The sequence below is a fragment of the Schistocerca piceifrons genome, chromosome X (genome assembly GCF_021461385.2).
Source record: "Schistocerca piceifrons isolate TAMUIC-IGC-003096 chromosome X, iqSchPice1.1, whole genome shotgun sequence".
Lineage (NCBI taxonomy): Eukaryota > Metazoa > Arthropoda > Insecta > Orthoptera > Acrididae > Schistocerca > Schistocerca piceifrons.
In genome coordinates, this window is record NC_060149.1 from 470,035,065 (window position 1) to 470,051,574 (window position 16,510).

Sequence of the window (16,510 nt, forward strand, 5' to 3'; positions counted from 1 at the left end):
GGGGCGGACGCTGCGTCAAAAGCGTCATAAGGGCTGCGGAAAAAACTAATCCTGCAGCAGATCAGGCCAACGCGTGGTCGGCCTGCGGTGGACTTGGTGTCCCAGTCCGCGTATAAGACGACTGCCAGAGTGTTCAGCAGAAGCATAAAACACCCTGGCGGACTGCCTGATGCGATCCCGCAGTAATGGGACGCCAGCTTCCTCATGAAGCAGCCGCGTGGAGTAACGAGGCGGCTTGTGGAGTGCGAGTCGCAGTGCCCGATTCTGGACACGCTGGAGCATCGCAACGTGCGACGGAGCGGCATTGCCCCACACGACGGCGGCGTACTCGAGTACCGGCCGGACGAGGGCCAAGTACACGGTCAGGCCGTGCCGAGGGGGGAGGGTGGATGTGGGGTTCAGCAGCGGGTAGAGCGCCCGGAGACGCCCAATCGCCCGCCCCCTGATGTCACGGATGTGCGGCAGCCAGGTGAGATGCCTGTCCAGCGTCACACCGAGGTATTGGCCGGCTGGTGACCACGGGATGGGGCCTCCCGAGATAGAGACAGGCGGGAGGGCAGGAGGCAGCCGTCTCCGAGTGAAGACGAGCGCCTGGCTCTTGGCGGGGTTAAATTTGAGACGCCACTTGGTGGACCACACCCCCAGGACGTCGCAAGCTAGTTGAAGCCGGCGGCACATCGCGACCACGTTCAGGCTGCGGGTGAACAACGCAGTGTCGTCGGCATAAAGAGCCAACTCCACGCGCGCCACCCGCGGTGCGTCAGCGGTGTACAAGGTGTACAGCAGGTGGCCGAGAACCGACCCCTGCGGTACCCCTGCACGAATCGGCCGGTCGGTGGAGGTGCCGCCGGCGGCCCGGACGTGGAAGGTGCGGCCCGCGAGGTAGGACCGCAGCAGAAAGGCGTGGGACGTCGGGACCCCATGTACAAGGAGCTTGTACACGAGGCGCTCGTGCCACACATAGTCGAACGCTTTGGAGACGTCTAGGAGTACCGGCCCAAGGTACTCCCGCGACTCCAGCGCCCGCATCGCCAGTTCCACCAGGCGTAAGAGCTGGTGCGTGGTCGAGTGGCCCCGCCGGAATCCGAACTGCTCCGCTGGAAGGAGCCCTTCGGCAGTGACGTGGCGCCACAGCCGCTCCACGTACAGTCTCTCAAAGATCTTGGAGAGAGACGGGAGCAGGCTGATCGGCCGGTAGTGCTCCACCCGACGCGGATCCTGCCGGCCTTGGGGATAGCCACCACTTCCGCGTGTTTCCACGCCGAAGGGAAGATCCCGGAGCGGAGAATGCAGTTGAATGTGTCGGCCAGTGGTTGATGGAGTGCCGGCGGCAATAACCGCAGGAGGCGGTTCGTGACACCATCGGAGCCACCCGCCTTCTTGAGGTTGAGGCGGCGGAGCTGGAGGCCAACCTCATCGGCGGTGATGGGTGCGATCACGTCGTCAGCAGCCCTGGCGGCGAGGAAAACCGGCAGGCAGTCCTCCATGAGACGGACGTGGTCGGCATCGGAGACGTCCGCGACCGGGCGGAAGTTGTCGGCGAACACGTCGGCGAGGGCGTTGGCCTTGGCATCCGGGGCACAGACAACCTCGCCGCCGACGTGGAGCGGAGGAACAGGCTGATGGCGGCGGAGGAAGCGCTTGGCGGTCCGCCAGGCACTCCCATCAGTCGTGGTCAGGGTGACCACAAGGCCAGCCCAGTCACGGTTGCAGTGTTGGTCGATAGCGGCCCGGATTTCGCGCCGCGCCCGATTGAGGCGGCGCTTGGTCGCAGGCTGGCGAGTGAGCTGCCACTCACGGAAGAGACGGTTTTTGGCCGTTATAGCCTCCAAGATGTGCGGCGGAAGCTGCCTGGACATCTCGCGAGGCCGCCGTGGGTGGCGGGGAGACGCAGTGCAGCATCAGCCCCCTCCAGGGCAGGATCCGGAGCACCGTCGAATCGGCCGAGCGGATCAGCCTGAAAGTGGGCCTCGTCAATGCCGCGGAAGGTACGGCGGTCGGGCGGTAGGGAGGCGCCGACGACGTCCATGTCGTAGACCACCGGAAGGTGGTCGGAGGACAGGGCGCAGCGGACAGTAGCTGACGTAAAGTGCCCGACGCCTTTCAGGACTGCGACGTCGAGCACGTCGGACTGGCCTCGGATGGGGAAGAAGGTGTGGTCAAAAGGACCCAGGACGACAGCGCCAAGACGCTGTGTGATGCGAAGAAGGCGCCGCCCGCTGACGTTGGTGACTCGAGAGTTCCACTGCGGGCTCTTGGCGTTGCAAGTCACCCGCAATGAACAGTTTCCCACGCAGCGTCAGCAGGGCATCAAGGTTGGCCTCCAGGAGGTGGCCCCTCGGGGGCCTGTAGACGGCGATTAAGGTAATGACCCCCACCGTGGTGGTGATAGCCACCCCAGTGGCCTCCACGGCAGTGAGAGGCGGCAGCAGGACGGCATGGTGCTTCAGCGAAGCCTTCACATAGAAGGCGGTGCCTCCGCCATGGGTGGACCAGTCGGTACGGTAGCAGCGATAGTTCGCCACCCCGACGGCCACACCAGGTTTCAGAATCGTCTCGCAGACGAGACAAACGTCTATCGCCTCATCCCGGAGGAACTGGCGGAATTCCCCTTGATGGGGAACCAAGCCGCGGGCGTTGAAACCGCACACGGTGAGCCCATGGATATGCTCATTTTCCATGGCGGTCCGCAGGAACAACGCCGGCCTGGAGGGCGGACGTGACGGCGCTGACGAGCACCGGGAGCTGCTCGAGCAGCTGGCTCAACGAACGCAGGAGCGTACGGAGCTCAGCCGCATCGGGAGCCGTGGGGGCCCCTGGGGCGGCCTCCAAGGCAGGAACAGAAGGCTGCGGCGGGACCGCAGGAGGCGGCGTTGGCGGGGGCACAGCCCGAGGGGCAGACCGCCGTTGCGGGGCATCAGGGGCTGGACGTTCCGCCGCGGCACGCCGCGGTCGGCGGCGGCGCCGGCGGAGGGCGGTAACTGGTGCGGGAGGCGAGGGTGCAGGGGCAGCAGCCGCATCGGACGAGGCAGGCTGCTGCGGCGCAGCGCCATCGGAGGCAGCGGGCCGCTGAGAGGAGGGGGCGGGCCCCCCCCCCCCCCCCTTGGCGGCATCAGCGAAGCTGGTACCAGGCTGTACCTTGCGGGAGGGGCAGCCGGGCCACGGCGCTGATGTCGGCCACGCTGGAAGGCCGGACATCCGCGGTAGCTCGCGACGTGCGCGCCACTGCTGTTGCAGCACGTCGGTTTATCCTCTCGCGGGAGCGGGCATTCCTTGCTCTGATGCTGGGCCCCGCACTTGACGCAGCGGGGCGGCATCGAACAGTACCGAGACACATGGTCGAGCCGCTGGCAAGAGAAGCATTGGGCCCTCCTGCCTTTGGCCCGCAGCGGCTCCACTTCTACGTCGACCCGCCCAACCCGCCACACCTGGAAGATCTTGCGATTCGCCAGGTAGGCAACAAGAACGACCTGGTACAGCGGCATGGGGCGGTGGGTGCGTGTGACGGATGCCGAAGCCCATGTCCTCCAGTTCTTCTCGTAGGTAGTCCGCCCCAAACTGGAGTGGGAGGCGGCGGAACACCACCTTCAACAGCTTGAGCGGTTCCGATGGGTGGGTGTAGCAATGGAGGCCATCTTTGCAGATGACATCCATGACTACACGGTAGTCCTCGACAGACGTCATGGAGAGCCGGTAGAGATCATTGCCGGCAGTCCTGACGCTGGCAGTGGGCGCCACCCGAGTGATCTTCTGCTCGAACGGCTTATAAGGGCCGTCCCATTGGACCACAATCGGTGGGGGGCGCGGCGCTGCAGACCGGGGCGGAACCCCGGCGTCGTCCGGGACGTCATCAGACGCGTCCTGGAAGGCGTTGGCGGTCGGCAGCGGCAGCGCAGGCTGTAGGGCAGCCGCCCTTGCCGTGTGCCGCCTGGCAGGGGTGACGAAACCGTCCTCATCAGGGCGGCGCGCAGCAGCAGGCCCTGCCTGTGGAGGACCGCTGCTCCCTCGCGCGCCGGATGGGGCCGCCGACGGGAGCAACTCAGTCGCCTGAGCTGACCCCGCCGGACAGCGATCCGCCACACCCTTCGCTCGATCGTCAAACACGTCCTTTCGCCTCGACATCGCAACTCGTAATGCGTCCGTCGCGTGAACTGATCGCTCTGGGCTTCGGATCACTATTTATACTAGGCATTACGTATGGCGATTACAGCGCCATCTGTTAGCAGCTTTTGTAACTATTATTTCAAACTGCTGTATAAACTTCTTACAGCTTTCAAAGGTAAGGCGTGAGCCCTGTTCACCGTGGATCTAAATGCATATGGTGTGATGATTCACTTACTGTGTAGGTTGGTCTCCTGTAAAGGTAAAAATTATGTTACTGTCGTTCATTAACAACTGTGAGTTCTACGGAATTTATGGACTAAAGGGTTCCTTATTCAACCTTAAATTTTGTTTTATTGTGAAGTGAACTGAAATATGTAAGAAGCTAATCAAGATAATCTTTTGTGCCATGAGATAGGAATAAAAGTCATCCACATATCTTCCGTGACACATAATTTTTTTCGGGAAATTTATTTTTTCCCTTCAAAAAATTTATATTCTAAGCGGTTGATGAACATTTTACAGGGCGTCCAGAAAATCGCTCCCTGATTTCAGAATTAAATATCTCGAAAACAAAGATCGATAGCGGAATGCAGTAAACAGTATGTTTATTGTGAAAGCTGTAAGAAGTTTATACAGCAGTTTGAAATAATAGTTACAAAAGCTGCTAACAGATGGCGCTGTACGCAGTACAGCTCATATCAGCATACATAAGTGAAATAATCGTATGAAAACAATCTTTGCAAACAATCACATCACAGTGTTTCCAAAATGTTCATCACTGGCACTACAGAGGTGGCGCAAAGAAGAATGAAATTCGCCATCACATTTCGTAGAGTCTCAACATGCTACAGAGAGCGCCAATTCAAGCTCGTCCAGCGTGGCGGGATGCTTTGGGTAGACCATGTCTTTCAATGTGCCCCACAGAAAAAAGTCACAGGGAGTCAAATCCGGTGAATATGGAGGCCAATCCATGCCTGCACCAGTAAATTGGGGATATTCCACAGCAATGACTCGATTCCCGAAGTATTCCTCAAGAAAACGAAACAGTTGTTCGTTCCGATGTGGTCGGGCTCCATCTTGCATAAACCATTCAGTACCTGGTCGATCCTCTAACACTTGCTGTGTGGCGACAAATTGTTCCAAAATTGCAACGTAACGTGCACCAGTGACTGTTTCTCGAATGAGAAATGGGCCAATAATGCCTCTGCTGCATACTGCAGCGCACACAGTAACTTTAGGAGAATACAGGGGTTTAGCTTCACACCAATATGGCTTTTCGGAACCCCAAAATCGCCAGTTCTGCTTATTCATGTATCCATTCAGGTGTAAGCGTGCTTCATCTGTAAACCAGATGCAGCCAACACCAAATCCTTCACTATCAATCATTGTGAGCATCTGATTAGCAAAGGCAACCCTTTGTTGCACAGCTCGTACGGGTATGGCCTGGTGCGCCTGAATTTTGAATGGAAACATGTGTAGGCTCTTTCTCAGTATTTTCTGCGTGCTGGAACGCTTCAAACCAGTCTCAGAAGCAATTCTACGTACGGATGACATTGATTTCGCTGAATAATTCTAGAAACTGTGGCGATATTTTCAGGCGTAACTGCGGTTGCTTGCGGCCAACATGCTCCACTAGATCATCTGTTACGCTGCCTGTTTGTTGAAATTTTGCGAAGAGCGTACGAATGGTTTTCGCATCGGGTCCTTTTGGAACATTAAATCTTGCTTGAAAACTTCGCCTTGTTGCCGTAGGACTCTCTTCTAACCTGTGGTACTCTAGCACCTGAAAAACGCGTTGTTCAATGGCGTACATGGTTTTAATCTATTCCTTCGGTACGCTAACCTCCTTTCACGTTTCAATAGTGGAACTGATCGCTCTGGGCTTCGGATGACTATTTATACTAGGCATTACGTATGGCGATTACAGCGCCATCTGTTAGCAGCTTTTGTAACTATTATTTCAAACTGCTGTATAAACTTCTTACAGCTTTCACAATAAACAAACCGTTTACTGCATTCCTCTGTCGATCTTTGTTTTCGAGATATTTAATTTTGAAATCAGGGAGTCCTTTTCTGGACACCCTGTAGCTAGGAAGATTGACATGTTGTTACAAATAGGTAAGACGTCTACCTATTTGGTGGATTTTATCATTAAAAGAAAATAGTTACGGAACAGTACTAATTCAAGCAGCTCGACCAACTCTTAAAGTATCTGATATGCCTCCAGGGCTCGAAATGCATCATGCATTGAAATAAAATCACGATTGTGACTAAATGCGGTTGCCCTTTATTTTACGAAAGTAATATAGTCACGGAAGAAACACTGACAGCAAAGAGTAAAACCAAATGCTTTACTAGAAGCTTCAGTTAAACCAAGTGTACACATATTCTGTAGGTTACTAGTAATATCCCTACATTTTAGTCACTAGGACCACCACAACCTATTTGGAGATAAATGATAGTGACCAGTATGAGACTTGATAAGTAACTGTGGCGAAATATTGTAGTTTCCCATTGCATAACGACAAAATATTTAACGTACTTCCACTGATATATTGTTGCAACTTTTTATATAATTCGTCTTCTCAGTTTAAAATCTAATGTTTGTTTACTAGGAGGACGTACCGTGTACTAAACTTACATATCTAACAAACATCAGTGTGCTTCCAATCTTCATATCTTAGTTCATGTTTTGCGATATAATAGGAGCATATGTGGTCTTTGTGGATAACGGACGAATATCTTTCTAGTAAGAGAAAGACTGCAATGCATCACATCCCGTTAAAAAGGATTTAAAAATTATTTTCTAATTATCAGAGAAACACGAATAGCAAATATATATCTGGATGACAATGAATGAGCTATTATGAAGAGAGCAGGTTGTTGACTGCTCGCTAATATTTCGAAAATTACATTACACACTTAACAGCACCTCTCCTGCATCCCAAACAGACCTGGTGCAATGCAAAAATTTATGTCAAATATTCGAATCACTCAATAATCAAAAACATTTCAACATGTCAACGACCCACAGGCAACATTCACTCTTGCACTGACCTGTAGGTCATTTCGTTAGTTGAAATTTCTTTAAAAAAGGATTGTATTGTTCATACGTCTACAAGAAGATATTGTTTGGTGGAAAAAATGGGTGTAATAGTTAGTGCTACTCTAATTCCACACCATGCTTGCGTCTTCACGACATGCAGAAACATTTGATGTAAATAGGAGACTTTCGAGGACTCTAACGTCAGCTATTCTACAGGTTCACGCACTCCGCAGCAATGAATACTGCCACCGTTGTAAGAAAGAAATATTCTGGATCAGCTTGTGCTTCGTACATAAACATCAACAGCTATTTTCAGTACTGACGTCGAGCAACAGCATTTGCATTGGTCGTCGATGCACTACGGTTACTTTGTGCGGTCCCAGTTTCTGATTGTGCTGAGCTCTGTGAGATGATGTTACCGAAACGTATGTCTGAATTCCTACATGGGGCATAGATTTTCGTCAACTTCTTTCCGATGCAACGTGCCTCACTTTTTTGTGATTAAAACTGATGGGCAACCGGCAACATTCTGTGATAAATTGACCGGAGAGTCAAGCGACGACCGGAGGCTGCTTAAGGCCTGCCCAGACATAACGCCGCCTGGTCGTACGGCTCATGGACTGGAGGATGACGTCAACAGGGGACGCTAAACAGGAAAGCAACAAGCGGTTGTCATGAAACGGCTGATGCCAGTAAACGAGAGAATTTAGTTTTCCGATTTTCTTGGTCTACAGTGTTCCGTATGTAAAGGAAGCAATGCGATCAGGGAGGCAATGTCTACTCGAATCGAAAACGTGGTTTAAGTGAAGTATTTTAGTTTATTAAAAAAAGTTGGCAGGATGAACAAGAACATAAATCAATAATGAAATCACAAGAATCGGAAACATAGAATATTAACTATGAGAAATAGGTAAGTGAGCTATCGGTTGGTGATGTTACTCGGTTAGTTCTTAATCACATAACTCACTTTATGAAAATTATGTCAGCCAGTGCACGCATCAGTTGCAGTGATTGTTCGTCTGTCTGGAAAAACGAAGAAGCCCATGCAACTGAGGATATGCTGACAAACGTAGAAAAGAGACTCTGAACTACTAGTTCGCGATGCACGTAAAAAACTGTAGCTGCAAGCTACGCTAACCACTATCGGCGGTCGGATATGAGCAGATTGGCAGATTGTTGACACCGTGTCTGGCTGCCATCAAGTACGTCACTAGAAATGCACTGCCGAGAACTCAGCATTAGACCCCACTCGGCTAATGAAGTCTTCCGAAGTTGAGAACGAAGTCTCTGGAGTACCGATGCGTTCAGCACCAAGTCCACAGACGATGTTCCTCTTTCTAGTCAGAAAGGAAATGACTGCAGCCTTATTCCTGCGAAGAACCTCGGCAACCAATCCAAGTTATATAGGTTGACCACGGGTGTAATTGTTTACTTGTAACAAAATCTCACGTCAGAAGAAGTAAAACGTTAAAGACAAATAATCTCAGTTATTTACCAACATTTCTGAAAAAACTTCAAGCTGTGTCTTACGTCCTCCTGACGTCACTTCAGTAAAACCAACTGCCCTCGCAAGCATCACAGGCCATGGGGAAAGCTAGAAAACTGTGCTCGACGTTTCCCCTCAACTCTGCGGCATATTCTGAATCTGTAACGCGTCAGAGCTCTTTTGACAAATCATCTGGCCAGCCAGAATACGTTTATCAGCTGAACGAACACTTCTTAGCACAGCCCAGTCTCATACCCTGAGAATCGTCGAGAACGAATGCTCTCGGCTTGGCTGTCCAAAGTGATTAAGTGTAATAAACCGCACAGCAGGCCGGGGGCCAGTATGATACTAGCTGACTTGCAGGCAGAAGCAACACGAGGGCTGTCTCTACATGTCGATCCAAATCACTACCAGTGACAAGCCAAAAGACTTACCTCTTTTCACATATAGAAGTTGTTTTTACAGTATGAAGGGAAATCACTGTGTCACTTCAGTATAGGGACAATATAAGTGAAAGTATTTTATTTCGGAACTCCGGCTCTGAGCGCGTTGCCTGAGCACGCCATTTGAAAATAGCCTGCAACGCTGTTGTGAATAGTTCGTGAGAAAGGACGCACTTTTTCAAATTATCGAGCGGGATATATTGTTGTAATTACTACTGAAAGGAAATTATATAGATGGAAGATTCTACATCAACAGTTACATAATATAAAACCTGAAAAACACGCCATAACTGTGGCAAAATATGAAAATAATTCTTTACGACGCTTATAAATCATCATTTATTAAATGAAGACAAGGTACTGTGAGTTTTTCAGGTACAATATTGCCAAAATTAACTGTGCTCTTGATCTGATCAAGATGACTTTGGGAAGGATTAATGAAATACATATTTGTATCCAACAACACCTTATGCAAAATTGGTCAAAACACTAAAGTAAGAAAGGTGAAAATACTCTGAAGACTATAGCAGTTTATTTAACATTTATCGCTTTGTGAAAGGTGTGTTTTCACAAACCTGGCAGCTTCATGAAAAAGTAGAACAATCAAAATTTCACTTCAGATAGAACATTCTACCGTTTTGAAGACATTGAAGCAAGTGTGTATTAAAATTTGGAATGTTTCGCGCAACTACATGATAAATTTTATGATCTGTGTCAACGCCTAACAAGCTGAGTCTCTCGTAGCCACAGGGACATGCACTGTGGCATCACACAACGCCGTTAACTGCAGAGCAAGCTACATCGATACTTCAGTAGAGGTCAGTTCCGTAGACTACTACAGTATCGAATTTGGGTACTTGAATACCGTTAGAGAAAGGAGGATTACGCGGAATCTCTGCGAAACTAGAAGATTTAATTTCTGTTTTTGTGTTATTCGCGCTTAATTCAGTAGGTGAGCTCTGTATTGTCTGCAAATATCCAGCAAACAGCAATTTTTCAAGCATTGGTAATATTACGCCAAAGATATTTCTCATGAGATCAGAGACAGTACTTCAGACTGTGTTATAAGATAATGATATGTAATAACACCATTATTTTGTAGTGCATTGTTTCTTATGTACTTGCAGTATATCTTCAAGATGATTTAAACGGTAATATACACTAACTGAGTTCCAGATCTTAATAGTGTATTGTACTTGACTATATTTTATGTAATGGGTAAAAATTAAAATTTTTGCAGTAATCTTTCACATTTTGATCCGGTTTAGATGCTATATCCCTCTAATACTTTGACTTTCTTCTAATTGTTCTTTTTTCTGTAGCATTCGTATCGTACAAGAAGTTGCCCTTCGTCACCCCTTCGAGAAGTTTAGCTGGTTTTATCATTTACAGTGTGTGCAAGACGCGCTTACCAAAATTATGGATCTGCCTTCCGCCGCCGTCAGTGTGAGAACACAACAAAAAATGCGCCTGCAGGCGCTCACAGTCGTCGGCCGCGGAGTCGAATCCTTATTTCGAGACAGCCTAGCGTTCGCGGCAGCGGCAACCCGGTGGCTGTCGCATCAAAGCCGCCCTTTGTCTGACCGACACGATGCAATTATAAGCATTTCAACGACGCAGCGTGGCCGCCGTGGCTCCATGTCGCAGGCTGCGGCGCCAGGCACTGTTCTGTGTGGCCATACCATTACTGGGTTACAGGTTCCCGCGCATTATACAGGAAAATCCCGGCCCTTCGCGGCAAAGGTCCTCCGTATACCGAGAGCAAACTTGTCTTACGGTGCCGAATTCCAGACTCACAGTTTTTTAAATTGAGCCATACACAACCTGCTCCAGGGTAGCAACGTACCTCTTGGTGGCCCTTATAACAGCTTGAACTCTGCTGGGTACATTTTCAATGCAGTGGCTGAACGTACGTGTGGGAATGGCAGCTTACTCATTCTCAACAGTGAAACCACTGAAGGTAGTAATGTTTGACATTGGACTCTGGAGTGAAATCGGTATCCTATATAATCCCAAATGAGTTCCATTGGGTTTAGGTCGAGACTCAGGCAGGCCAGTCCATTTCAGGGACATTATTTTCAACCACCCGATGCCTCACTGATATTGCTTTATGACAGGATGCATTGTCATGCTGATACAAACAATCATCATCTCCAAACAGTGCCTCTACTATACGTAGTATACATTGCTGTAAAATGTGTTACTTTTCTAATGTATTTGCAGTTTATTAAGCGCAATGATGTGACCACAGACTGACCACAAAAAGTACCCCATACAGTAACACCATCTACTCTATCGTTCCCTGTTGGCACTACTCATGATGGCAGGTAGCGTTATGCAGATATTCGCTAAAACCAAATCTTTTCATCATTTAGCCACAGGATACACTCCAAAAAAATCGTTACCAGTCATCTACAGTCCAGTGTCGTCGCTATTTATACTACTTCCAGTGTCACTTAGCATTGACTACCGAAATGTGTGGTTTATTCAGTTTGTCGACCTTCGTACCAGACTCTTTTTAACACCCTACGCAAAGTTACTGACTCAGATGGACTGCTTGTAGCATTTTAGCACTCACTAGTGGTTGCTTCCCCCGATTTCATGCGACTTTATGTAGCCACCTTCCAGAATGCACGATGGCCCCTGTCTGTCAGTGCATGAGGTCTGCCCAGTTTTGGTTTTCTGAGGTCCTACATTCGCGTTTCCGCATAGCAGTCATATCTCCAACAGTGGATAATCGCAGCTTTTGAAGGATATAAATGTCTCTGAGGATTTATTAGTGACGTGACATACAGTGACTAGTCCACATTTGAAGTCTGTAGGCTCCTTGAAAGAGCCATTCTGCTGTTACTGCTTCCCTGCATGGAACACATTACTCCAAGTAATAGTGTAAAGCCAGCACAGCCACATTCTGCATTGTTACGAAATTTATTCAAGATGGCGGATCCAAGAAAGCGGTGATAGATGTGGCACCATGGCGTGGCATGATGTGATGGTGTAAAGTTCAAATTTTGGCAGAAAAATAGAAAACTGGGCTACCACCACTAACCTAACTCCCTTCCCCCCCCCCCCCCCCCCCAAACTCCCCTCCTCAGACCAAGAAAATGATGAGAAAATTTTGGTGTGATATACTGGTGGGAAAAAGAATTCCTCCACTAACCTAAGAAAAGGTCGAGAAGACATTGGCAGGAATTTCCGATTTTGGCCTGACAGTAGGTCAATTGGGCTACCTCCACTAACCTAAGTCATCCAATTACCACTTCTTCCTCGGAATTGGTGGGAAAAGGACTTCGTCTCTGCTGAGCTGGTGGATAGGATTGTCATAAGTCATTATTTGGCATATATTGTTTATTTAAACAATTTGAGTTGTTATAAGCAGTACCTCCATCCAGTGTGTTCACTTTGAGGACCAAAATGCAACTGACCTAGTTCACTGTACAGCCACCAGAGAGCGCTGTCGTCCCTCCTACTCTCCCATCCTATGACATAGCCGGCCGAAGTGGCCGTGCGGTTAAAGGCGCTGCAGTCTGGAACCGCAAGACCGCTACGGTCGCAGGTTCGAATCCTGCCTCGGGCATGGATGTTTGTGATGTCCTTAGGTTAGTTAGGTTTAACTAGTTCTAAGTTCTAGGGGACTAATAACCTCAGCAGTTGAGTCCCATAGTGCTCAGAGCCATTTGAACCTATGACATAATCCCAGGTGGCAGTCTGGGGAAAAACGGGGGGAAAAAGACTCAGTCTCCATCCAGCTGCTGGAGAGAAGGGAGTGTACTTTATTTTCAGCGGAAAGCTGGGACAATTTATTTAGGGGATGGATTTCATGTAATTTATTTACTACATTGATACAAAACACTCAGGGCTTCGGGTTACAATACAGCCTACAGACCTGCAAACTACTCGTATGTTACCGAAATAATGCAGTACACTGATGTAAAGACACGCAAACAACTCGTAAATTGTCAAAATAATGCATGTAAAACGCTCTGAAAACATGCTCACAATGCTTAAACAGCCGAAATAATGCAGTACACAAACATTCATTGCATGTAAAAACGCTTTCGAGCTGTCGTTAAGAAATTCACCTGCCATGTATGAGTGTTCTTTTCCCCACAGAAGTCGAAGGCCGAATGATGACTGGATGTGTCACGTGCACACGCCGGTCCAGCCTATCCCACACGTTAGACGCGTCTGGGTGCGCTCGTGTTCCCTACCTCACCACCGTGGCTGGTGCACTGGTACATCACCTTTGTACCTGCGGGTACAGCGCTGGCCTAATTGCCAGGTAGGATGTTTGCCTAGGTTAAAAGGTTGTCAGTGTTATACTGGCGTCTCATCTCTATGTAAATGACAGCAAAGTCTCCCTCTGGACAAGCTATAGAAATCTTTTGCAATGCTTTCAATGATTGTTTACGAAAATATCGCAGAATTACACAGGATGCATTCTTCCTAGCAATCTTAACAGGACAACCCGTACGTTACATATCAACCCCTCCCAGAAATCTTAAAGTGCCGCAGAAAATGTTGAAGGTCGCTTTTTTTGTAGGAGCTTTCATGATGTCTCAGATTTTCTGCATGGAAATTCATGTCTTAACAGGAATTGTTTACGAAAATATCCCAGAAAAACACTGAATGCATTCTTCTTGATAGTCATAACGAGGCAACTTGTCCATCACATGTTACCCTTCCCAGAAATCGTAACATCATAGTTACATTACAGCACACATCTCAGAAACGGTAAAATTCCGCTCTTGTTCTCACCGCTAAAAGCCTTCATCATGTCTGTGCATGCTTGCGAAAAAACTGTTAATCATTAAAGCATTGTTGTTTTCTGGGAAGAGAGCACTGTCTAAGCACAGATAGGAAATCAGAACAATTACGGAAACAAAATTCGAAGCACTGTACTACACAAGAGAAAATGGATGGAGTTCTCGGAGTGCTACGGCTGCCAGTCTGATGATGTCCTAATGGCACAGTGGCGGATGAGGGGCAGCATACCGCCAGAGACAGGTGGTGTGCTTCAACTTGTCTTTGAACCTTTGAACAAAGAAGACATCACGTTACTCTCAAAACTTTCCGTAGATACCATTCCACCATCTTGTTCGCACCAGCCTGTAGAGGTCCCTATATGCCACACAAGGTTCTCTTGTGAACGAATGGAGCATTCTGATTGACTAAAATGCTGCTGGTGGTGGTGTGGGAGCGTTGGTTACCTTTTCATTCTGCAGACGCCATAGGGCACTGACAGGAAAACAGAGCAAAAGTGGTCTACAGATCATGAACTACTGAAAAACACATCCTTAGTTACAGTGCTCTGCTGTTGTCGAGCAAAACTTGAAATTTTTCATTTCGGTCTGATGTCCACCGAATTATTGATGTTGACAGTGCATGGTCACTGTCTGCCATTTTCTGCAGATGTAACATTCAGTGGCAAAACCATTTTGTACACATCGCCCTATTGCACTGAAAGTTAAACCCAGCAAAAGTGATCTACAGGTCTTGAAAAATAGAAAGACATTTCTTCCCCGAGCGAGGTGGCGCAGTGGTTAGGACACTGGACTCGCATTCGGGAGGACGACGGTTCAATCCCGTCTCCAGCCATCCTGATTTAGGTTTTCCGTGATTTCCCTAAATCGTTTCAGGTAAATGCCGGGAAGGTTGCTTTGAAAGGGCACGGCCGATTTCCTTCCCCATCCTTCCCTAACCCGAGCTTGCGCTCCGTCTCTAATGACCTCGTTGTCGACGGGACGTTAAAACAACACTAACCTAACCTAACCTAACATTTCTTCAATCACTGTGCTCTACAATTGACGACGAAAACTTGAATATTTTAGCGTGAAACCAATCTCCTATCTGTCTATATATCACCACATATAATATCGATGCAGTAAACACACAAATCGTATTCTGCACCATACAAAATCATCACTTCTGCTTCCTGCATACAGCTATCGACGACTAGATACTCATACATATACCATGAATACAGCCATGAATACAGACACCATATGCACATGCACTGTATATAAACATCGCAGCACTAGATATTTCCCTCGAGCACAGTAGATCATCCACCACAGCCGACAATCGCTAGTCATCTGCCCCTGTACACACACTGGCCAGATGCGTGACCAGATCACACTCAGTGGACCGAGATCACTCTCTGAACTGTTGTACAAATGCTGGGTCGGTTCCCCTCGACACAAAGTCATTACGGTTTCTAACCCTGACCTGCTTAGTTGCTAGCTTTCTACACCAATCTCCAAACTCTGGGATTACAAGAACATATCTACTTTCGCATGGTTTACCAGAATATCATACCTTTTACGCGATTCCTCTCGATATCAAGCAGATGGCAATATCGCTTGCATAGCAGTATTGGTTGCAAAGTGTAATTGGTTGAAAATGGTTCAAATGGCTCTAAGCACTATGGGACTTAACATCTGAGGTCATCAGTCCCCTAGACATAGAAACTATTGAAACCCGACTAACCTAAGAACATCACACACATCCATGCCTGAGGTGGGATTCGAACCTGCGACCGTAGCATTCGCGCGGTTCCGGACTGACGCGCCTAGAACTGCTCGGCCACAAAGTGTAATCCACAAGATATAGACTGGAAATTATTTCTCTAGAAAGCCGAAACTTTAGCGAGTTGCAGCGAGGTGCAACTTGCTGTATACCTTGGAGAATGAAAAACTTATTTTGTCTGTGAAGACCTTTACGTGAAAACTTGAAAAAATTGAGGAAACTGATAATTCCACTCGTGAATGCCGACGTAGGTCATATAACAGATTCCAAATCATCCTTATAGTTTACAAAGTCAAGTAAGGTGTTTCCCATGTCTAGATGACCAACATATGTGACTTCCACCCATCATTCACCTTCTACATTCACAATACACACACCACGATCTATGTTCTCCCAAAGATATAAAGATGGGAAATGTGTAGCAGCCAGCTAGACAATTTATATGGGAGGGAATAACGGTCCAGCACAAACTCACGTACATATTAAATCTTCTCAAATTTCCACAGAGAACACACATGACCACGAACGCTGTCCAACACATACTGAGTATTAGTTCGCTATTCAGGCGTCTAGAGGGCGACATTATTAGATCAGCTATATTCCTGAACCCCAACCGGCCTTTCCATTCGCACGGATCGTGCCGTAAGTAGGAAGCGTGAATCGTTCCCACCGCATGCCACAGCCGCCACGTACTCCTCGCACACAAGGCAGAATCGTCCCGAGAAACCGACCACACATATTTTGTCGCTGTACTTACAATTAAATATTACTACTGCGGTCTCAATTGGACGATATTCGACGATGAGGCAGGTATCGGAAATACCCCCTGATAACGGCTGTGGCTCAGGAAATAGAAATATCTGTACCATTATTATGACTTAACATAATTTTCCAAGTGAAAAA

The 16,510-nt window shown here is 48.3% G+C and overlaps 1 protein-coding gene across 1 annotated transcript in view; it reads left to right on the forward strand.

Annotated features, from left to right (window-relative positions):
* Nucleotides 1-2,679: 2,679 nt before the first annotated feature.
* LOC124722430 (tachykinin-like peptides receptor 99D) overlaps nt 2,680-16,510 on the forward strand; it is a 650,670-nt gene continuing 636,839 nt past the window's right edge. The window contains exon 1 of the mRNA XM_047247593.1: nt 2,680-3,082. Within this exon, the coding sequence (XP_047103549.1) occupies nt 2,680-3,082 (403 nt within the window). The remainder of the gene's footprint in view (nt 3,083-16,510) is intronic.